Source organism: Trichosurus vulpecula, chromosome 2 (genome assembly GCF_011100635.1).
Source record: "Trichosurus vulpecula isolate mTriVul1 chromosome 2, mTriVul1.pri, whole genome shotgun sequence".
In the NCBI taxonomy this organism is placed as follows: Eukaryota; Metazoa; Chordata; class Mammalia; order Diprotodontia; family Phalangeridae; genus Trichosurus; species Trichosurus vulpecula.
This window is the reverse complement of record NC_050574.1, coordinates 77,861,523-77,884,818: the sequence shown is the minus strand read 5'-3', so window position 1 is coordinate 77,884,818 and position 23,296 is coordinate 77,861,523. Positions and strand designations below refer to the sequence as shown.

Genomic DNA, 23,296 nt, shown 5'->3' with positions numbered 1-23,296 from the left:
TTGGGACCTAACTGAAGCCAGGGCAGTCAATAATTAGAGTGAAGGAGGAAGAGCTTTCTGGGCATAAGGGACAACCAAAGAAAATGCCCAGAACCAGGACAGCCAGAAAAAAATGTCCCTCTAGAGCTAAGAGTTGAAGTATCTTGTTCCTGGATCAAGAAAGGAGACCATTGTCACTGGGTAGAAGAGAATGTGTCAGGGAGTGAGTTGTGAGAAGACTTGAAGGTAGGAGGGGGCTAGGTTATGAAAGTTTGCATGCCAGAGGACTTTGTATTTGATCCTAGAAGGGATAGGGAGCCACTGGAGTTTATTGAGAGAGGAGAAAGGGAATGACATAGTTTGACTTATGCTTTAGGCATTTGTAGAAGGGGCTAGAAATATTTACCTATTCTTGCCTTGCAATGTAATTTTTCACTTCCTCTCTGTCTCTCGTTTATTTCTTAGATGGCCAAGTGTGATGGTTGTAAGCGACAGGGTAAACTCAGTGAGTCCATGAAATGGCGAGGGGAGGTCAAACATTTTTGTAACCTGCTTTGTATATTGATGTTCTGTAATCAGCACAGTATATGTGACCCACCTACTCTTCAAAATAGTTCAGGTAATTGAATTTGGATATTAGCTGTATTTCTTATGTAATTTATTTCACTTATTCAGTGAAATTAAATAATTACAAGTCCTGTTAAGTGCCTACTTTCATGAGACAACATGAGATTTAGTATGTAATTATATAGATTTCCATGTTAAGCTGACAGTTACATAAGCCAGATTTTTAAAACTTTTAGTATTAAATCACTGTTAATGAATGTACTCCAGTATATTCATTTAGCTGAAAGGACTGAAAAGGGTATATGTAAAACACAGACATGAATGTATATCCCCCACTGACCTCCTCAGTTGTCTTTGATAACCCTCGTTCTTGGCATGTGGAGTTTGCAATTTTAAATAACTAGCCTTCAAACTCCAAAATAAATTATTTTACATAAGGCAGACCTTCAAAACTTAGAAACTTCTTCGGGCTGCAGATAGGTTAGACTAGAGAGACAAACTTGACAGGTTGCCGTGGGTCACGTGACAAATTGGAGTGCACAGTGGCAACCCTACATTTTTTACTGGCCTCCAGAAATCCTTTGGTGGGCCTCAAGCAGCCTGTGGGCTGTATGTTGGGCAGGACTGACTTAAGGGGGGAAAATGGTCCTACCTAGAACTGAATATGATTGGTTACAGTGTTTCCAGAAATAATGATTATTAAACTGTATCTTTGTGCCATTTCATATCAGGACTCCAATTTTGTTTTGTTTTAAGTTTCCATGATGCCAAGTGCTTCAATTGCACCTCCTTCTCTAAGAAAAGATTCAACTCCAGTTATAGCCAATGTGGTATCTTTGGCAAGTACTCCTGCTGCCCAGCCCACGGTGAACTCTAACAATGTCTTGCAAGGTATGGATTGATTACAAGAAATCTGCCTAGTCTTTTGAGGTTAAAAATTATCAACACAATTATTATACCATAAAATGACATATTTGTCCCTATTCAGAGATTTCCTTTTGGTTGGCTGACCTGAAAAGCATTTTCATTGTTTTGTTTTACTCTAGTGTAAGAACTTAAATTTATATTCTCATTTCTAAAAGGTGCTGTTCCTACTGTGACAGCAAAGATCATTGGAGATGTAAGTTTTATTTTTAATACTTTTACTGTTATTGCTGCTTCTATTTAAATATTTCTACCTACCTATCATATATTTGAGCATATTTCCAGTACACTTTTTTCCCCTCCCTTTAAAATTGACAAAATTTATATTAAAATAGAAACAGACAAGCAACTAGTTAAACAGACCTCTCCTGGTTAGATTAGATTTGTCTTCCAGGTATGTTATTTTTTTTTAATACTTCTGATTTTGTGCATGTTAATTTTCTTTTCATATTTGCTGGAAAAAAGCATTTTCCTTTTAAAGTTTAAAAGAGGATATGCTTCCCCCTAGTGGAATTCACCCTGCAAATCACTGGTTCTTTCTGCTACGGTTAATAAAATATTTTGAATTAACATGCCAAGCTTAATCCACAGAAAATTAGGGCATTAGGCAATTCACTCGTATATTGACCTATATTCTCTACGTTTTTTAGTACTCTAATTATCTGTAGATTAAACAGACCGTATTCCTAGTGTATTTATGATAGGAAAAAAAAATCTGCTTTAAGAATGCTTCCTTAGTTTCTCTCCAGTGACCTTCATGTTGCTTTCTTGTTATCTGAAAATGAAGCCAGGTTTTTTTTTAAGGTAAATAGTATAAGAAAACAACAATTCTGGAATCTTCTTAATCCTTTCATCTAACTTGTAGGAATGATATTTTTCTCATTAAGCTAAACTGATTGGAATGGGAGGATAGTATGAGTTAATGTACAACAACTTAGGATAGCTTCTTTACTATAACGACTCTTATTGGGTGGTTGTATTCAGTAATGCCCCTTGTGACATGATGTGCCTTTTCATTCCAGCAGACTTTCACACTAGGTACTGAAGCATTATAAAGATAAAGAAGATATTCTTCCTTCAGAGAGCTTACAGTGTCATATTGTTTATATTTTAAAAATTAATTGTAGTTGGTTAAAAATCCAAACAACTTTCAACACTCATGGTTTCTGCATCTATTTTAACTAGGCAAGTACGCAAACAGATGCCCTGAAACTTCCAACTACACAGCCTCCTCGGCTTTTAAAGAACAAAGCATTATTGTGCAAACCCATCACACAGACCAAGGCTACTTCTTGCAAACCACATACGCAAAACAAAGAATGTCAGACAGGTATGTATCCTTATTCTCATTTTTGGAGGATTTTTTCCCTCCATTTTAATTTGAAAAGGAAATGAAGGTGTTAAAAATTGTTTTAATGTCAAGAATCACATTCATTATTTAATTCTCTATGTCAGATACCTCTTTACTTATTTTAACTGCCATATTTGTGTTTGAGTTGCTTTATTAGCATAAACAAACCAAGATAGCTTTTGAATTTGTTCCAATAGTGTGTTTAATCATAAGATACACATATTTCAACTTTAACATAGAAAGGTTAATAAAAACGTATTAGCAAGGCAGTCATAAGAATTTTATAACAAGCACCATTTTGGTTTGTATATGATGGTTTAATGGCTCAATAAAATCAATGTCTTTTGACAGGAAACTTATTCTATATTTCCAGTAATTTTAATTGTGTTGGACATTCTCTTAAATATATGTAAATGCATGAATATTTAGCGTTCATTTAACTGGATTCATTGTTTTTATTTTTATATACATACATACATACGTACATATATACTCAATATGTCACTTTCAAATTTTAATAAAATCATTAGCAACAAAATTTTAAAGCTGGGAAAGAACTTAGAGATAGCTTCCTTGTATTATTAATGCCTGATGTTTTTATATCATAATAATTTCCTGCTCAATATGTTAACGGAAACATTTGACCAAAACCCTAATGACTGTATTTGGCAGTATATGTAACATCCTGCATTCATAGACACCTTTCCTCACCCACCCCCAATTTCTGCTAAGAAAAGTGTTTTATCATCTTCAGGGCCAAGATTGATTATTGAATTTGATCTTAATTTATTTGCATTTGTGTTGTTTTTCTATTGTAGTCATTGTGTATTTTGTTCTTCTGGCTCTACTGTCTTTGTCTTGCACAAGTTTATTCAAGTCTCCCCAGGTTTTTCTGAGTGAATGCTTCGTTTTTGTCTTTCCCTATGACATAGTATTTTTCCATTACATTTACTTGTCACATTTTGTTCAGGCATTCCCTAGTCAACAACTACTGACTATCCAGTTTATTGCTACCACAAGAAGTGCTACTTTCAATATTTTGGTATATTTCGGGATTTTATCTCTATATATGGCCATTGGGATAGCTGGGTTAAGTATATTGAGTGACATTTCTTACATAGATCTAAATTGTTTTCTAAAATGGTTTGACCAATTCATAGCTTAATCAACATTGTATTATCATTAGTGTTCCTTTCTTAACAGCCTCCTCTAATGCTTGACTATTTTCACCTTTGCCAGTTTGATAGGTGTGAGGTAAAGCCTTGGAGTTGTTTTAATTTCATTTCTATTATCATTAATGATATGAAACATTTTTTCATATGGTTGTTGATAGTTTACTTTATTTTTGAGAACTGCTTGTTCATAATCTTTGTCCACTTGTCTCTTAAGGAATGACTTTAGGTCTTAATTTAGTTGAGATTTCTGTCTTGGACACTATTTAAGAGATATTTAATATAAAAGTGTGTTTCCAGTTTTGTTATTCTAGCTGCATTATTTTTAATAGATTTTAAGTGAGATTTGTTTTTGTCACCTATATGTCTCCTTCTATCCCTCCCCATTCTCCTAGATTAAAAAAAAAGAATGAAAAGACAAAGAGGAAAAAAAGTCAGCAAAACAGATCAAGGCATCAAAAAGTCTAATGTCATATTCATTGTTGCCTACCTGTCGACTTCATGCCTCTGCAAAGGGGCAAGAGAACTTACTTCCTCATGTCTCTTCTTTGGAGTCAAGTTTGTTTTTTATAGTTTTGCAACATTCAGTTTTGATTGTTTTACAGTTGTTGTTCATGCTGTTTACATGTAGTTGTAGTCACCGTATGTATTGTTTTTCTGGCTTAGATCACTTCTTTCACTTTGCATCAGTGTGTATAAGTCTTTCTGTGGTTCTTTGTATTCACCATCTTCATTGTACAGCACAGCCATATTCCATTATACTCATGAGCCACAATATGTATAGTCATTCTGTAATCACTGATAACATTGTGGCTCAGCAGTGGAATCTCTGAGCCAAAGGGTATTGGCATGTTAGCTTCTTTGTTTACATAATTCCAAGTTGCTCTCCAGAATGGTTATATTGATTCGCTTCTGTACAGACAATGCTCTATAGTATTTGTCTTTGCACAATCTCTCCACCTTGACTGTTCATGGTAGATAGACAAGATCCAGAAGCAGCAATCCAAGATGGTGGCCCATGTTGAATGAACCCAAGAATACAAACTGTTCAGAAAAAACCACTTGGAAAGACTGGAAGGCAGCTTGATTAAAAATAGGTCTGAAAGACTATCTGTCACTCTAAGGTTCGGTGAATATACATCCTAGTATAAGAGCACTATATCCTAATAGAATTAGAGGACAGGAGGAGATACTTTAACTAGTTATTGTTGGGATAGAATACTTAACAATACATGGAACAACAGGGATTGTAAAATGGGTATTTTTCAATACATAAAAGACCTCATACTTTACAGTTGAAGAAGCTGGGGGAAGGGAAAATTAAATGACTTCTAGTCACACAGGTAGTTTTTACAATACCCCATTGCCACTTCAAACTTAACATCATTTGAATCAAACAAATCTTCCTTTCTCTGAAAATAAAAACTTTGCCTCCCAACTTCTGTTTCTGTAAATGAAGCTATCGCTCTCAGGCACAGTCCTTAAATTATCTTTAATTCACCTCAACCTTTCTATCCAGTCAGCCATCATGTATTATTGTTTCTTTTTCAAAATATTTCATATTCATTTCTTTCTTGTTCATTCTTCCTGTCGTTGTCTACATCTAAGCAATGATCACCTTGTGCACAGATTATTATAATGGCTTACTAAACTGGTTTCCCAGCCTCTAGTCTCTACCTCCTACAGCCCATGTTTTACAGGGCTACCACGTTAAGTTGTTCATTAAATAAACTTTGCAGCTCAGAAATCTTTATTGTGTTCCCATATATTGTTTGATTTCTTTCTTAGTATGTTTGTCCCTCCTGAAATACTTTTGCTGTCCTTTCCACTTTACTAAATCATAGTCATTCTTCAAAGACTAATCTCACTGTTCTATGAAATTTCTCCTGTTTAAGGCCACATTGGTCTCTGCCTTTTTATAACTTATATAACATTTGGCATATCTTCTTTTGTAGGGGCTGGGGAGGAGTTCCATTTATTTTATTGATTCATTGATGTTTTTTTATTTTGATGCAAGACTCTTCCAAACAAAAGCAATGTACATCTTTTTAAAAATAGGGTAGATTATTTTATTGTTTACAGAAAGGATCATGGGCTCATAAAGCTAGAACTGGAGAATGTCTAATCCAAGTCTTAGAAGCTGAGGAAACTGAGGTTAGGTGACATTCCCTAGGTCACAAAAGTAACAAAATGAAATGTCCTTTAACTTGGCATTATAATACTAACATTTATCATTATATTTGTGCACAGTTTTGTTGCATTACCATGTTGACTTCTTTACTTTTTTGGAGTCATTGGGTATGTTGTTCTTTTGTCTCTGCTTTCTTTTTTGTTTCACTTTGTACCGAGTTCTCTCACATTTCTCTGAATACTTCGTATTCATATTTGTTTTATTGTTTCACATTCATATACCAAACATAATCATACTTTTTATTTTATACACTATACATAATTCCTCAGTTTTTAAACATTTTGTTTCTAGCTTTTTTTCCCCACAGTGCTTTTTATGAATATCTTTGTAAGTAAGCATCTCTTTTGCTACCAAGTTACCTTTATTTAGATACAGTCTCAGTACTGCAATCTATGCATCAAAGAGTTTGAATAATTTAAGAACTTTCCTTGCATTATTCCATTTATTTTCCACAATAGTTGAACCAATTCCTATCTCTGCCAGCAGTAAATTAGTGCTCCTGTTTTCTTATAGCCCTTCCAACAATGAGTTTTCCCATTTTTTTAAGCATCCTATACACATTTTGGGAGGGGAGGGTGGATGATGTAAGACAACAGCAGCTGATCTTTACAACTCCACAAACTCATGCTTCAGTGCTTCCTTATGATATGAAGTTGACTCGGGGTTCTCAAAAGCTATCAGTGAGTACAAATTCTGCCAGGTCCTACCATAATGGAAAAGCTTTGAATATAGTTCTGGCAACAGCGTGCTCATTTTCTAAAGACTAATCTCCTAACTACAGAGAGGATCATTCCTCATAGACTATCTACTTGGTGATGAATTCTTACACCATGGTAGGCTGGTTGTGGAGTTGAGTTGGTGGGTGCCAAGTATCACAATTTATAGGTTGTCTCTAAACGTTACCTTACCTGTCAGATCATTGTCTAGAGACTGATGATGAGTGGACATACTACTGTAGGAACTGAATCAAATCAGTGCTGCCATTTTTTCATACATGACCCTAGAAGGCAAAGGGACATTTCAGAAGTTGTCTCATAGTTTGTTTTTGGAAAGATAAATAAAGGAGTTGGCTGAATTGGTTTTATTGTTCAGTGAGAAGCAACAAGAAACATCATTTCATGTGACAACTAGCCATCTCAAATAGCAGTGTTTGTAATAATTATTTGCAACAAAATCCACCATGAAGTAATTCCTTACCATGCTAACTTTTACTGAATAGGCACAGAAATTCTCTAGTGTTCAATATGATCCTTCAAATCAAGATATATTTTATGCAGTGGCTTCGTTGCAGATAGAGGGGCATAGATGATGACAGTGGAAAATACGTTGGAAAATGTGGTTTAGGAGTAGTGTGTGAGGCAGCCCAAAGACTTGTTGGCACAAATCTTATATTACGATTTTTTAAAAATAGAAGGCATTTAACATGCTAAGCACCAAATATAACCAAAAATAAAATTGCTATTTTAGTTATTAGAGCAAAGTTGAACATTAATATAAAGCTAGAAGAAAAAGAAGAGAAATGAGAAGAAAAAATAGGACACTTTTATACAAGTCATTAATGCTGAAAAATGAGAAACGTATGGAATAAAAGATATTGCTGTGAATCATAGCAATTTCATAAGAAATTTAATTGATGGACATCAGTTACTATAATAAGTCAAGTAAGCATTTATTAAGCACATACTATGTGCTGGGTACTATTCTAAACACTAGGGATACAAAGAAAGGCAAAAAAACCACTTTTTGCCCTCAAGGAACTCAGTCTTATGAGGGGAAACAACATACACGTGATAAAATACAAATAATACATATGCAAAGTCAATTAAAGATGGCTCAGAGAAAAGACACTCATTGAGAAAGTTAGGGAAATCAGGAGGTCGAGGTAAGGAAGGAGAGTTTCAGACCTAGTGGATAGCTAGGGAAATGTTCAATCAAAAAATGGAGTGTCTTGGCGTAAGAAGCCAGTGTCCCTGTATTGTAGTGTACATGGAGGAGAGTAAGGTATAAAGAGACTGGAAAGAGAGGAAGGGGCCAGATTACAAAGGGCTTTAAAAGCTAAATAGAGGATTTCATACTTGATCCTGGATGTAATAGGAAGCTACTAGACTTTTTTTGATTGTGGCATGGTACGTCGTCAGACCCACACTTTTAGGAAGAGTAGTTTGATAGCTTAGTGGAAGGTGACTAGAGTAGTAAGAGACTTGAGGCAAAGAAACTAACCAGCAAGTCATTGAAAATAGGTTAGGTGTGAGATGCTAAGGCTCTGCCTCAGGGTGGTGGCAGTGTCAGAAGAGAGAAGGAAGTATATATGGGAGATGACTGGAAGTTAGAATAAATAGGGCTTCTCAACAGATTGGTTTTGGGGGGAAGGGAGTGAGGAATAGCAGAGATGACACATCTCCTGCCAACATGGGTGACTGGGAGGGTGGTGGCATCCTCAAAAGCAATAGGAAAATTTATAAGAGGGAAAAGGGGGGTGGAGAATAATGAGTTCAGTTCAGACAACATTATATCAGACCATTATTAAACACCTACTGTCAGGTACTGAGCTAATAACAAAGAGGCAAAAGACAGTTCCTACCCTCAAGGAACTTACAGTCTAATGTGCAAGGTAACATGTAAACAAATATGTGCAAAGCAAGCTATATACACAGGATAAATAGGAAATAATTAACAAGAAAGGCACTAGAATTTGGAGTTGGGAAAAGCTTCCCGTAGAAGGTGGCCCTTAAAGGGAGCCAGAGTGGTTAGGTAAAATGGAGAATCATTAGCACAGAGATAATATTTAAATCCATGGGAGCTGATGAGATCACCAAGTGAAGTAGTATAGATGGAGAAGAGAAGAGGGCCCAGGACAGAATCCTGAGGGCCCTACCCTACAGGTAGAGGACATATTCTGGAAGAAGACCCAGCAGAGGACACAGAGAAAGCAGGAGAATCAGGGGAGAGTGATGTCCAGAAAACATGGAGAAAAGAGTATTAAGGAAGAGTAATAGTGTTAGAGGCTGCATTGAGGTCAAAGAGAATGAGAATTGAGAAAAGGCCATTGGATTTGGCAACTAAGGTCATTAGTAACTGTCTCTTAGAGGAGACAGGATGGAATGTGATGGCTTGAATAAATACTGAGAACCTCAAAAAAAACATACCTTGGGTTACCAGTTCAACTAGAATTCCCAGAAGACCTGAAGTAGGGGTTTTTTTTTTAAGCTAGAAATGCAATGAGAGTGCTAGAGGGAAAAATTAGGAAAGCAATCAGAACTATGGAAGAAAGAACTGGATTAGGGAAATTAATGGCTTGCCACAAGAGGTATAAAACCTTGCCCCAAGCAACGAACTCCCTGAAAATTAGAATGGGCCAAACATAAGCCAATGATTTCATGAGGCAATAACAAATATTATAGTCAAAGACTGGGGGGTGGGGTGGGGAATAGAAGGCTATCTAAGGTGTTCTGTTACAGAAATAACTGATCTGGAAAATGGATTGAGGAGAAAAAAACTTTAAGAATCATAAGACCACCTGAAATACATGACCAAAGAAAAAACCTCAACATCATATTTCAAGAAATCTTTAAAGAAAGCTAGCTGTATCTTTTAGAATCAGAAGGCAAAGAGGAAATGGAATCCATTAGTCATCATCTCAAAGAAACCCTAAGTCAACACTCTCAGTAACATTAGAGCCAAAATCCAGATCTCTTAGGTTGTAGGAAAAAAATACTACCATCATCCACATGGAGGAGTCACAGTCAGGGTAACACTACATGATTTGAGCAGCCACCACAGTGAAGGAAAGAGTAGAAAGTTTGGAATACACTATTCCAGAGGCAAAGGATATATGCTTATAGCCAAGAATAACTTAGGAAAACTGAACATAATCCTACAATAGACCTTCCATGAACTAGAGGATTTTCAAATATTCCTGATGAAAGGACCAGAACTGTGTAGAAACTTTGAAGTTCAAACACAAGAGTTAAGAGAAACATAAAAATAAACAATAGAGACTGAACAAGTACAAAATTCTTATTTTCGAGTATGGAGAGATGTTATATGTGTCCCCTCTGAATCCTATCATCACCAGGGGTCATTAGACAAAGCCTGGGAAAGGTTCTACTATATTTGACGATTTTAAGAGAAGAATGAGAGGAGAGGAAGGAGGAATTACATTAGGAAAGGAAGGGGAAGAAAGGTTAGGAAAGATTATTTCACATAATGAATATTAATAAAAAGAGGGTGAAGAAGAGTGACTGACCCTTGAACTTCACTTTCATCTGAACTGGTCAAAGGAAAGAAGAAAAAACACATGAAGAGTTGGGTATGGAAATGTATTTTGTTCAGCAGGAAAACAAGGGAAAAGGGGTGAAAGAAGGAAGAACTGAAGGGAGGAAAATTGAAGCAAAATAAACTAGAGACTTAAAACAATGCAGCTCTTTTTGAGGTGGCAAAGAATGGGAATCTAGTAGGCACTCAAATTGTAAAACGGTTAAAAAATTATGTAAATATGATGGAATACTATTGTGTTGTTAACACAGTACAGGAATAATTTCAGAGAACCCGGGAACATTTGTATCAACTGATGCTACAATGACAACAATATAATAAAGATAACTTTGAAAGAATTAGAAACTCTGATCAGTGTAATAACCAGCTATGATTCCAGAGGACTACTAATAAAATATGCTAGTCACCTCTGGATAAGAGAGGTGAAGGACACAGTGCAGAATGAGATAAGGGTTTTTTTGGACATGTCCAACTCAGGAATCTATTTTGGTTGACTTTACGTGTTTAAATAGGATTTTTTTTAATGTTATCAGGGTGTGGTGGGATGAGAGAGAGAGAAAATTTTTGCTGTTGGAAAAAATAATATATAATTTAAAATATAATAAAGCTACCAACACTTAACTAATGATCCATTTGTCTACTTTTCTGTCTATATAATATTTTTGTGAGAATTATGTATATGTATGTGTATACGCACATAAATCTATGTAGCATTATTTTATGTTTTTCATTTTCAAGTTGTATTTGCGATGTCTTCGCTGCCTGTGTCAAAATCATGGGGCGGGGGGGTGGGGGGCAGAGCCAAGATGGCGGCTGGAAAGCAGGGACTTGCATAAGCTTCCAGCCAGGTCCCTCCAAAAACCTATAAAAAATGGTTCTGAACAAATTCTAGAACTGCAGAACCCACAAAATAGAGGGAAGCAGGGATCCAGCCCAGGACAGCCTGGATGGTCGCTGGATGAGGTCTGTCGTGCACAGAGCTGGGGGCGGAGGAGAGCAGAGCCCAGCATGGGTGGCGGCAGGACCAACCAGACAGGGAGCCGTGCAGAATGGGCACTAGCACCCTGAATCAGTGAGCTGTGGCAGTTACCAGACTTCTCAACCCACAAACACCAAAGACAACAGAGAAGGTTAGTGGGAAAAGCTGCAGGGGACAGAGTGGAAGGAGTTCGCGATTCGGTGGCCGGTACTGGGACAGTGGGGGAGGTGCAGCTACAAAACTACAGCTGCAGTTGCTTCTGGCCTCAGGCTCACCTGGTGGGAGGAATTGCGTGGCGGATCAGAGCAGGAGTGCACAGCCTGCTTAAGATCCCAGTCAGGTCCTGGCTGGCGATTCTTGGGGAAGGAGGAGTGCTTGGTGTGGCAGAGCTGGCTGTATAGAAATAGCTCTGAAAACAAAAGCGCATCCCCTCAGGCTCAGAACAAAGTACTCTTTACATGCAGTCATACCCTGACAAAAAAGGGTCAAGTAAGTTGGCTGGGAACATGGCCAGGCATCGAAAACAGACTCAGATTCAGAGTTAGACTTTGGAATCTTTCTTTGGTGACAAAGAAGACCAAAATATACAGCCTGAAGAATTCAACAGAGTCAAAGAGCATACATCAGAAGCCTCCAAGAAAAACATGAACTGGTCTCACCATGGAAGAGCTCAAAAAGGATTTGGAAAGGCAAGTTAGAGAAGTAGAGGAAAAATGGGGAAGAGAAGTGAGAATCATGTGAGAAAACCATGAAAAACAAGTCAATGACTTGCTAAAGGAGACCCAAAAAAATCCTGAAAAAAATATTGAAGAAAATCATACAAGGTTAATTGAAAAATATAAAATACAGTTTTGCTTTACTCTCTGATCATTTATACCATGCAGTTTATAAAACTAGGAGACAAGTTCATTAAAGATCTTTATCACTGTTGTGGAAATCCACTTCAAGTCCAACTGAAGGGGAAATTCCCTATAGTTTGTGAGCGCTTCCATATGTGCCTTCTGTTGATAGATGACTGTCTTGTGATTTTATCAAGCCCCAATGATAGCCTCCTAAATGAAATCCCTGATCATTCAGAAGAGTTTAACATAACTCTCCACCTATGAAAAAACAAGTGGATAAAGAATACCAGTTGTCCAGACTAGGACATGTACTTGGATGGGCAACCAGTAGTTCCCATCTATCAATGTATGTGTTTTAGATGGATAGTACAAATAATTGATGAATTGACCTAGAATTTTACTGGAAAGGGGAGGATGTGGGCTGGATTGCCTTTCAAAGCTCTTTTATCCCAGGTTTTCCCTGGAAAGCCCAAGCTTGTCTGACGTTTACTCCAAGTCATAGGATGGTATATACTATACTCTTCAAAAAATTCAGTTGAGAAACACTTCTGTAATAGTAGAGAGGCACATTTTGGATGTCCTGCGGCATATTGCAAACAAGGAATTATAAAGAATTCAGATAGCCAATTCTTGGGCAAGATAAAATACTTTGTGATCCTTACTTCTCATTCTGAAGACCAATTCATCTTCATGCTGTAGGATGCCTTATTTTTCTTTGTCACCAATGTCATTCTACCCACCAGTGCTACCATGAGTCAGCTTTACCAGTAACATCATCAAGACAGTTATTTCTGCTTGTTGCTCTGAGGGGGGAGATGGGGGGTGGGTGGGAGGGGAGGTGGAGAGGGGTGCTTTCTCTCAGAAGAGTGTGAGTGTACCCCTAGCTCTTTCCTTCTCATTCCTAATCTACCTCAGGCTTTTCAATTCTTTCCGCCTGCTGATAAATGCTACCACCATCCATCCATATGCTCTGGTTTGCAGTGTTTTAAATCTCTTTGCCCTTATCCCATTCTGATTGGATTTGAAGAGGCAAAGGTAAAGGAAATATGCCCTGTGCCCCCATGTCTATTTCCTTTTTTTCCTCCCTCAAACCTGAACCTTTTTCTCACATTTAAACACCCCTCTACCCCAATCTCTTTTATTTTAGTTTTTGGTTGGTTTTTTTGTTTGTTTACTTTGGCGAGGCAGTCAGTGTTAAGAGATTTGCCCAGGGTTGAACAGCTAATAAGTGTCAAGTGTCTGAGGCTAGATTTGAACTCATATCCTCCTGACTGTAGGACCAGTGCCCTATCTACTGTACCACCTAACTGTCCCTCCCTTCTTAGCTGTCAATTCTCTCTTTCTTTTTGTCTCACTTGGTGGTTGTTTTGGTTCCTGTTCCTTCCCAGACTCTCCAAGGACTTGGGTTCTTATAATTTTTTCCTTCTCTTCTGCCTCCTTCATCTTTCCTCCCACAGATTGGGGGAGGCGGGGCGCAGAGTTGACTGGGGGTGGAGATCAATAAAGAAAACATCACTTTTAAAAGGGGAAGTTGAAAGTATACTCAACAATGTTCAGTTGAAAAATGGGCTAGAATTTTTGCAAAAGTCATACCCATCTGCTCCATTAGTAACTTCATAGTATATGTCAGAACTCAAGGTAGATCTTCAGAATGTTGGGCAGATACCCTCTGATGTCACTTTGGGAATTTAGTGATATTAAACATTTTATTTTGGGTGATAACACATAGTTTGTGTTTCTTATTTTGAAAAAAATTCAAAACATTTCTCCTTGTCAAAAAAAGTCTCTTAATTCATGTAGTTGTGTTAATTATCTTCATTCTACTATATAATTATGTAACTACTGGGAATGTAACTGAAATGTCTCCTAAGACTGAGGGTTTTTTAGAGTAAAAATGTACTTTAATGGTCATCTAGTCTAACCTCACCCTGATGCTAATCCCTGAACAACTTTTTTTTTCCTGTCTTTATTTTTGTTTCTTCATTAGAGGACATTCCAAGTCCACCCCCAGTTGTCATGGTGCCAGTTCCTGTACCAGTGTTTGTGCCCATACCACTGCATCTTTATACACAATATGCACCAGTACCATTTGGGCTTCCAATACCAGTGAGTGATTATTCTAATTTAACTAATATCTAATTTATGGCTTCCCTGTAGTATATAGTTTTTCATATCAAGTACTGGACTTATTGATAAAAGTGGGAAAACAGCCTTTTTTGTAATATACCTGATGATGAGTCCTAATAATAATAATAATAATGATAATGTTAGCTGATATTTAGCATGTTATGTGATTTACGAAGTGCTATATATACATGTTCTCATTTGATCCTTACAATCCTGTAAGGTAGGTATATATATATTCACACGGTTTAGTAATAAGTGCATATTTGTCATCTGCTCATGTGATCATGAAGATAGATATTAGAGATTATAAGAGAATATTAATATTCATATTCAGGAAACATACTGGAGATTACAAACAAATATTCACCTTTTACTTAGGTGATCCAAAACTTAATGAAATAAACTGATAGACAGCCTTTACTTTTTAATAATAATTTTAAAACACTTTGCATTTGCCCACTATTCTGTTTCTTTCAAAGCAGTTTAACATATTATCACTTGATCTTCTCAAAGTATCCCTGTGAGGTAGGTTGTTTCTTCTCATCACAAAGGAGATCCATTTATAAAAACACTTTCAACAGGAAAATTATTATCTAATCAGCTGTCTAATTATATAACAAAATTAGAGTTCTATTCTGTAACTCTTAAGTGTTTTCTTAGATGCCGGTCCCCATGCTTATTCCTACAACAGTGGACAGTGCAAACAAGGTCAATGAAACCATCCAGGACATTAAGGAAAATATGTCTCCTCATCCATTTGAGGCTGACCTTCTTCAGATGGCAGAAATAATTGCAGAAGATGAAGAGAAGGAAAAAACACTGTCCCATGGAGGTTGGTATTGTCTTAAGTTTAAAAAAAATACTGTGTGAGCTCAATAGGCAATGATGATAATTTATTAATAATTTCTTAAATAGTGAGGCTTTGTTTTAGATTTCTGGTGACTATTAAGCCTCTTTGAAAACTTTAAAAAAAATTTATTTTTGTATTCTGAGATACGCACAGTCTATAGTCTTTACCTAGAAATATAATCTTATTTTTTTGTAGGGCTCATTGTCATCTAGGACTTTTTCCCTAACGAAAAGCCATCGTGATTATTTGTATAATTTTCTTCTCTGTGTTACCTTTTTTTTCCTCTTGATGATATATGTATTTATTGTAGTCAGGTTATTTGAAAATCCATAGAATTATAGACACTAAAAGTAAGAAGAGACCTCAGAATTTATCTGGAACCTCTACTTGAGTAGGAATTCTTCCCTGCCATCATATCACACACAACCTACTACCATATCAATCGGTGGTTATTAAATATTCCATCAATTATTAATTAACAAGCATTTACCAGGCACTTAACATGTACCAGGCATTGTACCAGGCATTTTGGAGTACAAAAACAAAATTCCCATCAAAGAGCTCATTCATATTCCATGAAGGAAAACTGCAAATATGCATGCATATACATTGATAGACACACACATATGTTTGCATATACATGTATGTAAACACAGGTATGCCTATACATACACAGAGAGTAAATACAAAATGATTGGAGAGGGGTTGAAACTAACAGCTGGAGAGGGTGTGGTTCAGATCAAAAAAGGCTTCATATAGATGGTGGCCCAGAAATTGATCTTTAAAGGAACCTTAGCTCTGCCGTGTATTATGTCCTCTTCACTTAGCCTATATGTCTTCTGAGCCAACTGATTCTAATGATTTTTTTTTAAATTCCATACTTTGATATTTGATATTTTTTAGTTTTCAGCATTGATTTCCACAAGATTTTGAGTTACAAATTTTCTCCCCATTTGTACCCCCCCCCACTCCAAGATGGCATATATTCTGATTGCCCCATTCCCCAGTCAGCCCTCCCTTCTATCACCCCACTCCCCCTACCCCCCATCCCTTTTCCCCTTACTTTCTTGTAGGGCTAGATTTCTATGCTCCATTGGCTGTATATCTTATTTCCCAGTTGCATGCAAAAACAACCTTTTTTTTTTAACCATCTGCTTTTAAAACTTTGAGTTCCAAATTCTTTACCCTCTTCCCTCCCCACCCACCCTCCCTAAGAAGGCAAGCAATTCAGCATAGGCCACACATGTATCATTTTGCAAAACACTCCCATAAATACTCGTGTTGTAAAAGACTAACTGTATTTCCCTCCTTCCTATCCTGTCCCCCTTTATTCAATTTTCTCCCTTGACCCTGTCCCTTTTCAAAAGTGTTTGCTTTTGATTACTTCTTCCCCCATCTGCCCTCCCTTCTGTCATCCCCCCTTTTTTATCCCCTTCCTCCTACTTTCATGTGGGGTAAGATAGCCAAGTGGATGTGTGTGTTATTCCCTCCTTAAGTCAAATCCTATGAGAGCAAGATTCACTCATTCCCCCCTCACCTGCCCCCTCTTCCCTTCCAATGAACTACTTTTTTTTGCCCCTGTTATGTGAGCTAATTTACTAGTATATGATTTTTAAAAAGGTAAAATGTAGTTTGGGGTATACATGTAAGCCATCATAGAATAGTGATTTCTTAACTTTAGTGACTTCAAAAAAATAATGAGTATCTCTCTTTTTATATGAAGATATACTGATATTCTTTCTTAACTGGTTCATGATCCTGCCATAGTATATCATTTGGGATGAGAAAAAGAAATATGTGTTTATGTGTGAGCTTAATTTCCTGATCATTATAAATTGTTTCTTTTTTCTTGAGGGTCTCAAACATCTGAGCATGAGCTCTTTCTTGACACCAAGATATTTGAGAAAGGTTTGTACTTTTAAATACATTCTGATTCCTCCCAGTCCTATTTTTCAAGTCAATAGCAAGATACTGTACTTTATATATCACTTGGTTTGGTTTGGTTTTGGAAATTTTCTTTTGTCTGTGTTACAATTTCAGACCAAGGAAGCACATATAGTGGAGATCTTGAATCAGAAGCAGTGTCTACTCCACATAGTTGGGAGGAAGAACTTAATCATTATGCCTTAAGGTCAAATACCACACAGGAATTGGATCTAGAACCGAAGCAGTCACCAAAAATGGATACAGAACAAGATCTAGAGGCAGATTTTCCATCAGGTTTGTGCAGAGCTATAAAATTACCTTTCTTAGATTACAACAATTCTCAACTGATATTTATCAGGCAGTCAGAAGGTAGTAGAAATAATTACTTAGCTCATAATGTTGAAAATATGTGATTGATGCCTTTGCAGAACTATTCCTATTTTAATAGTCCATTACATTTTTATCAGTTTCTGTTTATATATTTTACTAGTTTCTATGAAGGACTTTTAAAATTCACATTCTAAAACTGCCACAGTTCATTTATCTTAATTGAGGAAGTTTTTCCTTCATAAACTTAACAAATAAAGCAATTTATAGGAATCTTCCTGGTGCTTTGATTTTTAATTCACTTTGTAATTTTCTTTTGGTTATAGAAACCTTTGACCCCCTCAGTAAGGGAATGGGAATTCAGTCTCGCTCACGACCAAGACGACGACACAGAGATGGCTTCCCACAACCCAAACGAAGAGTAAGGAGAAACTGTTTCACTGGGGTCTTGATAAGTTTCTCAGATAATTCTTTTTCTTCATTTACTCAACAGACATTTATTGAAATCCTCTATGCATCGGGCAGTTTTCTAGTTGCTGTGTAGATCAGTGGTGTCAAAATTAAATAAAAATGGTGGCCACTTAGCCATGCGTAAGAGTCCCTGTGGACCACATACTGACTTAGTTTTAAAATATAATGCTATCTGTATTTTATTGCATTTTCATTTTGTTAAATATTTCCTAATTACATTTTAATGTGGTTCAGGTCTCTCTCAGGAGTGTTATGGGCCACATGCATGTTTGACACCCCCAGTGTAGATTATTTTAATTTGTTTTATGTTTTTTTTTGTAGCATCATTTTCTGAATACATAACTTCCAGTAAAAGAATCTTGGATCAAAGGCAAATTTTCTGTGAAAAATATTTAGAGGGAAAATCATTTTTTCTACTCATAAGTTTTCTTTACCCCTCAAGTAATTAAAAACCATAGTCTCAAATATACCTCTTCTGTCCTTAGTGAAAAATACATAAGTAATTTGCTTTTCTAACCAAAAGGAAATAGATGTGTTGGAATTAGGGAACTTATCAATTATTTGCTTTCAGACATATATAAATAGTAGAACATTTAGCTGTTCCACTGATTTGTTTAATTTAGTAAATCTTTACTAAACATTTATACTATGTATGAATGTAGGAATCATTGTGTGCTACTTTACTGAGGAGACGAAGGTGAAGAACACCACTTCTCCCCTCAAAGAGCTTATGTGTTTGATTTCAGTAGGGTTTAAGAGACATATCTAAGTAAATGATGCAGTGTAGAAATACCATAAGGGGAAGGGATAAAGTGCTGCAAGAAGTAGCAGTAGGGAAAACTCACTTGGCAAAGGTGACATAGTAGGAAACTCCATTCTCGAGATGATGCCTGAGTCAGATTTTGAAGGAAGTTAAAGATTTCAGCAGGCAGTGCTGAGGATAGGGGTAGTATGTTCTTAGCATAGGAAACTGTGTGGCCCTTGGGTTGTCTATCCACAGTAGAATCTAAGGTTCTTGAAGATAGGTACCTTTTCATTTTTATCTTTGCATCCCAAGTCTCAAACACAGCATGAAGCTCATAGTAGGTACTTAAGTGAATGCTTGTGGGTTAAATGGAGTTGGAAGAAGGCAGGACAAGATTGGCAATCAAGTGGTAGTCTTTTGTGCCCGGAACATGGAATGTGTGATGAGAAATAGAGTGAAATAAAGCTGAAAAAGTAGTTTGGAGTCAAATTGTGGGGAAACTTAAATGGTAAGAGGTTTGTGTTTTATCCTATAGACAGTTAAACTAGTGAAAGTTTTTGAGTAGGTAAATGACATGGTCATATCTGTGCATTAGGAAGATTAATTGGCAGCTATGTGAAGGATGAATTGGAGAGTGAAGAGCCTGGCAGCTGAGACAACTACTAAAATAATTCAGGCCAGGAGTAATGATGTCTTTAAATAGGAGAGAAGAAGTTAGACACAAGATTCTCCAGAAATGGTATCAAAAGAATATGACAGCTGAATAAATACAGGATGTGAGGGACAGGGAAAAGTCAAAGATAACTCCAAAGTTTGAGCCAAAGTTACTCGGAGCATGATGATAGAGTGACAGATAATAGATATGTACACATAAGTAGGGGTCTTATGAAGTTTGTTGCCCTTACATTGAAATCTTTCCAGTATTATAGATGCTAGCATAAATATCCTAAAGTTTATTTGCTGTTTTTTCTGGATGACCTATAAGAGCTATGAACTCTAATTCTATACTTCTTACACTCACTTGTGACTATATCATACTAATACTCCACACGTTTCATCACCACTAAGTTTGAAAACCTCACTGATTTATAGAGCCATTAAGATACTACAAAAGGGGTAAGGAAAGCTTGTTTTCCCATTGCCTAAACTTCCTCTTGCTTCCATTGAGAAGTAAAAAAGAGGGTAACTTTTCTCTAAAGCAAACTTAGTTGAAAACAACCTTGTTATGTTTCACTCTTTTACTTCATTGGGAGGTAAAAATGGATTATGTCTTGTTGTCTCATCAGTTCATTGTTAGTTTAACAATATTAATATCTTAAAATATTAAGTGATTTCTTTCTAATTAGAGGGCCCAAAGCTAAAAATTATATCCTGTATATTTGTAGGGAAGGAAGAAGTCTATAGTAGCCGCAGAGCCCAAGAATTTTGTTCAAGGAACAATTCAAGGTGGTTCAGTACCCCCAATGACATTGAAATACATGTATGGAGTAAATGCCTGGAAGAATTGGGTTAAGTGGAAAAATGCCAAGGAAGAACAGGGGGAGCAGAAATTTGGAGGTAAACATACGTAGGCTTCCCTTGATAAAGGTGAGCGGCTTGGGGGTGGAGGTAGTCAAAAAGGGCCACAGGTCTGTGCAGTTAAAATAACTCTATTGGTACAGTAAACTAGGTATAAAGATTTCCAAGTCTCTAATCTGGGTGTGAAGTTTTTTACCCTTTCATTTAAGTTTTTCATCTTTCCTTGTTAGGTGTTGAACCTGTTCCATGCTCTGATTCTTTGGGAAGTGCCCAAGATCATTCACTCTCTCAAGAAACCTCTGAGCCCAGCTGCAGAGGTATAACTGTTTTACACAACCTATTCACTTTTCTTCTTCTCACTGTACTTAGAAATACAAATGTCATTGTACATTTCTTTGAGTTAATAGATTGTGGAAAAAGGAGCATTTTATCGAAGGAGCCCTTTATTGAATGGGCACTAGTTTTTTAGTCAAGACTTAAGTTTCATCAACCCTACCTCTTATAATTGTGTGATACTGGGCAATAATTTTATATCTCTGACTTTCTATTTTCTTGTTTGTAAAAATGAAAGGTGGTACTTGTACTGCCTATTTCACAGGTTTGTGAATGCCAAAGAGGAGATAATAATATGAAAAGATGTTGCAACTATAAATCATTGTATCAATCTAAACTATTGGGATTATCGAATATGCAAATGAGTTTCTGATCTTATCAGTTCAAGAGTTCTCACCAACCATACAGATTACAATCCCTCCATGCTTGCCTATCCTATGCAACTGTTGTTCATGTCTTTCTAAAGTTTGGCCTCAGGAGGTCCATTTAACATGCTGAAAGTCTTGCCCATTTCCTCCCAATATCACAAGGGTACCTTTCAGCGTAGCACTCTAACCATCAGCCTGTCATCCCTTTCTCTCATCACCTGATTAGCCCATCTTCTCTTCCTGTTATGCAATTCCTTGAAGACTTCTTTTGTTCCTGTCCCTTGGAGTGCCTCGTTGGTCATGTATTGCAGCCTGCTTATACCCACCATATGCCTCTCCATTGACCTCTGAGCGATACTCATTCTTAGTTCTTCAAAGGCAGTTTTGTTCCATGCCTTACTGTCATTTAACACTGTTAGCATGTTATTATGATATTAGTTGTTAAGTTCATATTGAAAAGATGTGTCTTTGCTTTAGTGGAAAGATGGGGGGTCAGTAGGTGTGCTTTATAATTTTCTCTCTTCCTTCAACTCTGGGCCTAAGTTGCTATTCTGTGCTTTCTGTGCCATACAGAATATAAGATCCTAGTATGTTGTTGATTATGAAAAAGTGTTTGATTTGGTAGAACAAATCCCAGTTTAGAGGCATTTTTACAATGTATAACCCATCCGTGCATCAAGATGATTCCAGGTTCTTTGGATGATGTGACAAGAGAAATAACACTGTTCCAAAGAATCAGGTCAGGCATAAAATGAAGAAAGATATACTTGTCAAAGATATCCAAGGTTTTTGCGAGGGAAAAGTGCAAAATCTCAGAGGGATGCTCTATGATTGGTAAGGTCTTCTAGATGATCTTCTATCAAGTCCCATATCATTTCAGAGTCCCCTGGAAGAGAGCTGTAATCACTCCAAGGAGCTTGTGATATCCATCATTACAGGAAACACCAAGTAGATGAAGAATATCTATTTCCCCAGTTTCAATTTTGAGACTATTATTATGTTAAATTATTGAACAGATTGCCTCAAACATTGCTATTGGGCAGGTAAATCAGTATCTCACATGCAGATTTTTGAGTGAATGGTTTTATGCTATAGTTCTGTTTTGATTCGTCTCATGTGAGGGCAAGACATTTGGGGTCATTTTCTAATTGTGTAACAAACAGCCAGAAGCTATAATGTGGTCTCATACTTATTAGAAGTTGATATTTAGTATTCTTATCCCACCCTCCTACAGTCCGCCCTATAAAGCTAAAGGAAGAAATTTTGTCCTGTACTTTTGCTGAATTGAGTTTGGGCTTATGCCAGTTTATCCAAGAGGTGCGGAGACCAAATGGTGAAAAATATGATCCAGACAGCATCTTATACTTGTGCCTTGGAATTCAACAGGTACCAAATTAAATTACTTTTCTTTATTTCTTACTGGTACTGGCAGTTGTTACTTTTTAATACTTCTGGCAAAGCCCATGAATCAGTGTGCAGTTTGAAAAAATAGTGTAATAATTTGTGCTTATTTGAACATTTTTTTTCTGTACCCCAGAAATTAGTTCCTGTTGTTGGTGTAATATTGTTTTGGGGGCTCTCTTAGGGGATGAGGTTCAGATGGCTTTGGAACTAGAGTTCATCTTATTTTTAAGGTTTTAGATTGGCCAAACCTATTTTTCAGAAAAATATGACTACATTGGTTTCCTTCAAGTGTTTGTGCTTATTAATACTTCAAAATGATGGATGTACTCTATTTGACAGAAACCTACCATAGCCATTTGGAAATAAAAAATTCTTTCAGTGGTCAAATCAATCAACTATCTATTGTGTGCCTGCTGTTTTTCTAGACTGGGCCATAGGCCTTGTTGAGACATATAAATAAGGGACTCCATCCTCACCCTTAAAGAGCTGACAGTCTAACTATGTAAGGTAAATTGAATCTTATAGAAATATTGTTTGTGTGAAAAGATAAGTCTTCTCCATTAAAAAAAATCAACATTTATTAAGCAGTCCCATTAACTAACTATGATTAATAACCCTCAACTCGATTACTAAATAGAGATAAAATAAATTATCAAGGTAAGTAATGCCTTTGGAATGAACACTAAAAGTTTAAACAATTTAAAGGAACCTATTCATAGATTTAGTATACAGAATTTCATACCTGAAATTCAGAGGGCATCTAATCTAACCCTTTCCATTATAGGAATTCCTTCTACAGTAATCTCAAATTGGGGTAGAGACTTCCTCCCAAAGCATCTCATTCTGCTTTTTAACAGCTTTAATTGTTTGGAGGTTTTTCCTTACATTGAGCCAAAACCACTGTTTCTATTTTTGTCTTGTGGGGCCAAGCAGAATAAGTCTAGCCC

General features: G+C 36.6%; 1 protein-coding gene across 4 annotated transcripts in view; it reads left to right on the top strand.

Moving 5' to 3' along the window:
* The window catches only part of ZMYM4 (zinc finger MYM-type containing 4), a 128,675-nt gene that overhangs the window by 92,227 nt on the left and 13,152 nt on the right, over window positions 1-23,296 (top strand). For 3 of the 4 annotated variants that reach the window (XM_036743300.1, XM_036743299.1, XM_036743302.1), the window contains 12 exons: window positions 445-598; window positions 1,303-1,437; window positions 1,629-1,666; window positions 2,656-2,800; window positions 14,268-14,386; window positions 15,068-15,239; window positions 17,112-17,165; window positions 17,298-17,477; window positions 17,837-17,931; window positions 20,112-20,283; window positions 20,475-20,561; window positions 22,180-22,331. In XM_036743300.1, coding sequence (XP_036599195.1) covers window positions 445-598; window positions 1,303-1,437; window positions 1,629-1,666; window positions 2,656-2,800; window positions 14,268-14,386; window positions 15,068-15,239; window positions 17,112-17,165; window positions 17,298-17,477; window positions 17,837-17,931; window positions 20,112-20,283; window positions 20,475-20,561; window positions 22,180-22,331 — 1,503 coding nt within the window. The remainder of the gene's footprint in view (window positions 1-444; window positions 599-1,302; window positions 1,438-1,628; window positions 1,667-2,655; window positions 2,801-14,267; window positions 14,387-15,067; window positions 15,240-17,111; window positions 17,166-17,297; window positions 17,478-17,836; window positions 17,932-20,111; window positions 20,284-20,474; window positions 20,562-22,179; window positions 22,332-23,296) is intronic. The other variant, XM_036743301.1, reaches the window with a different exon arrangement.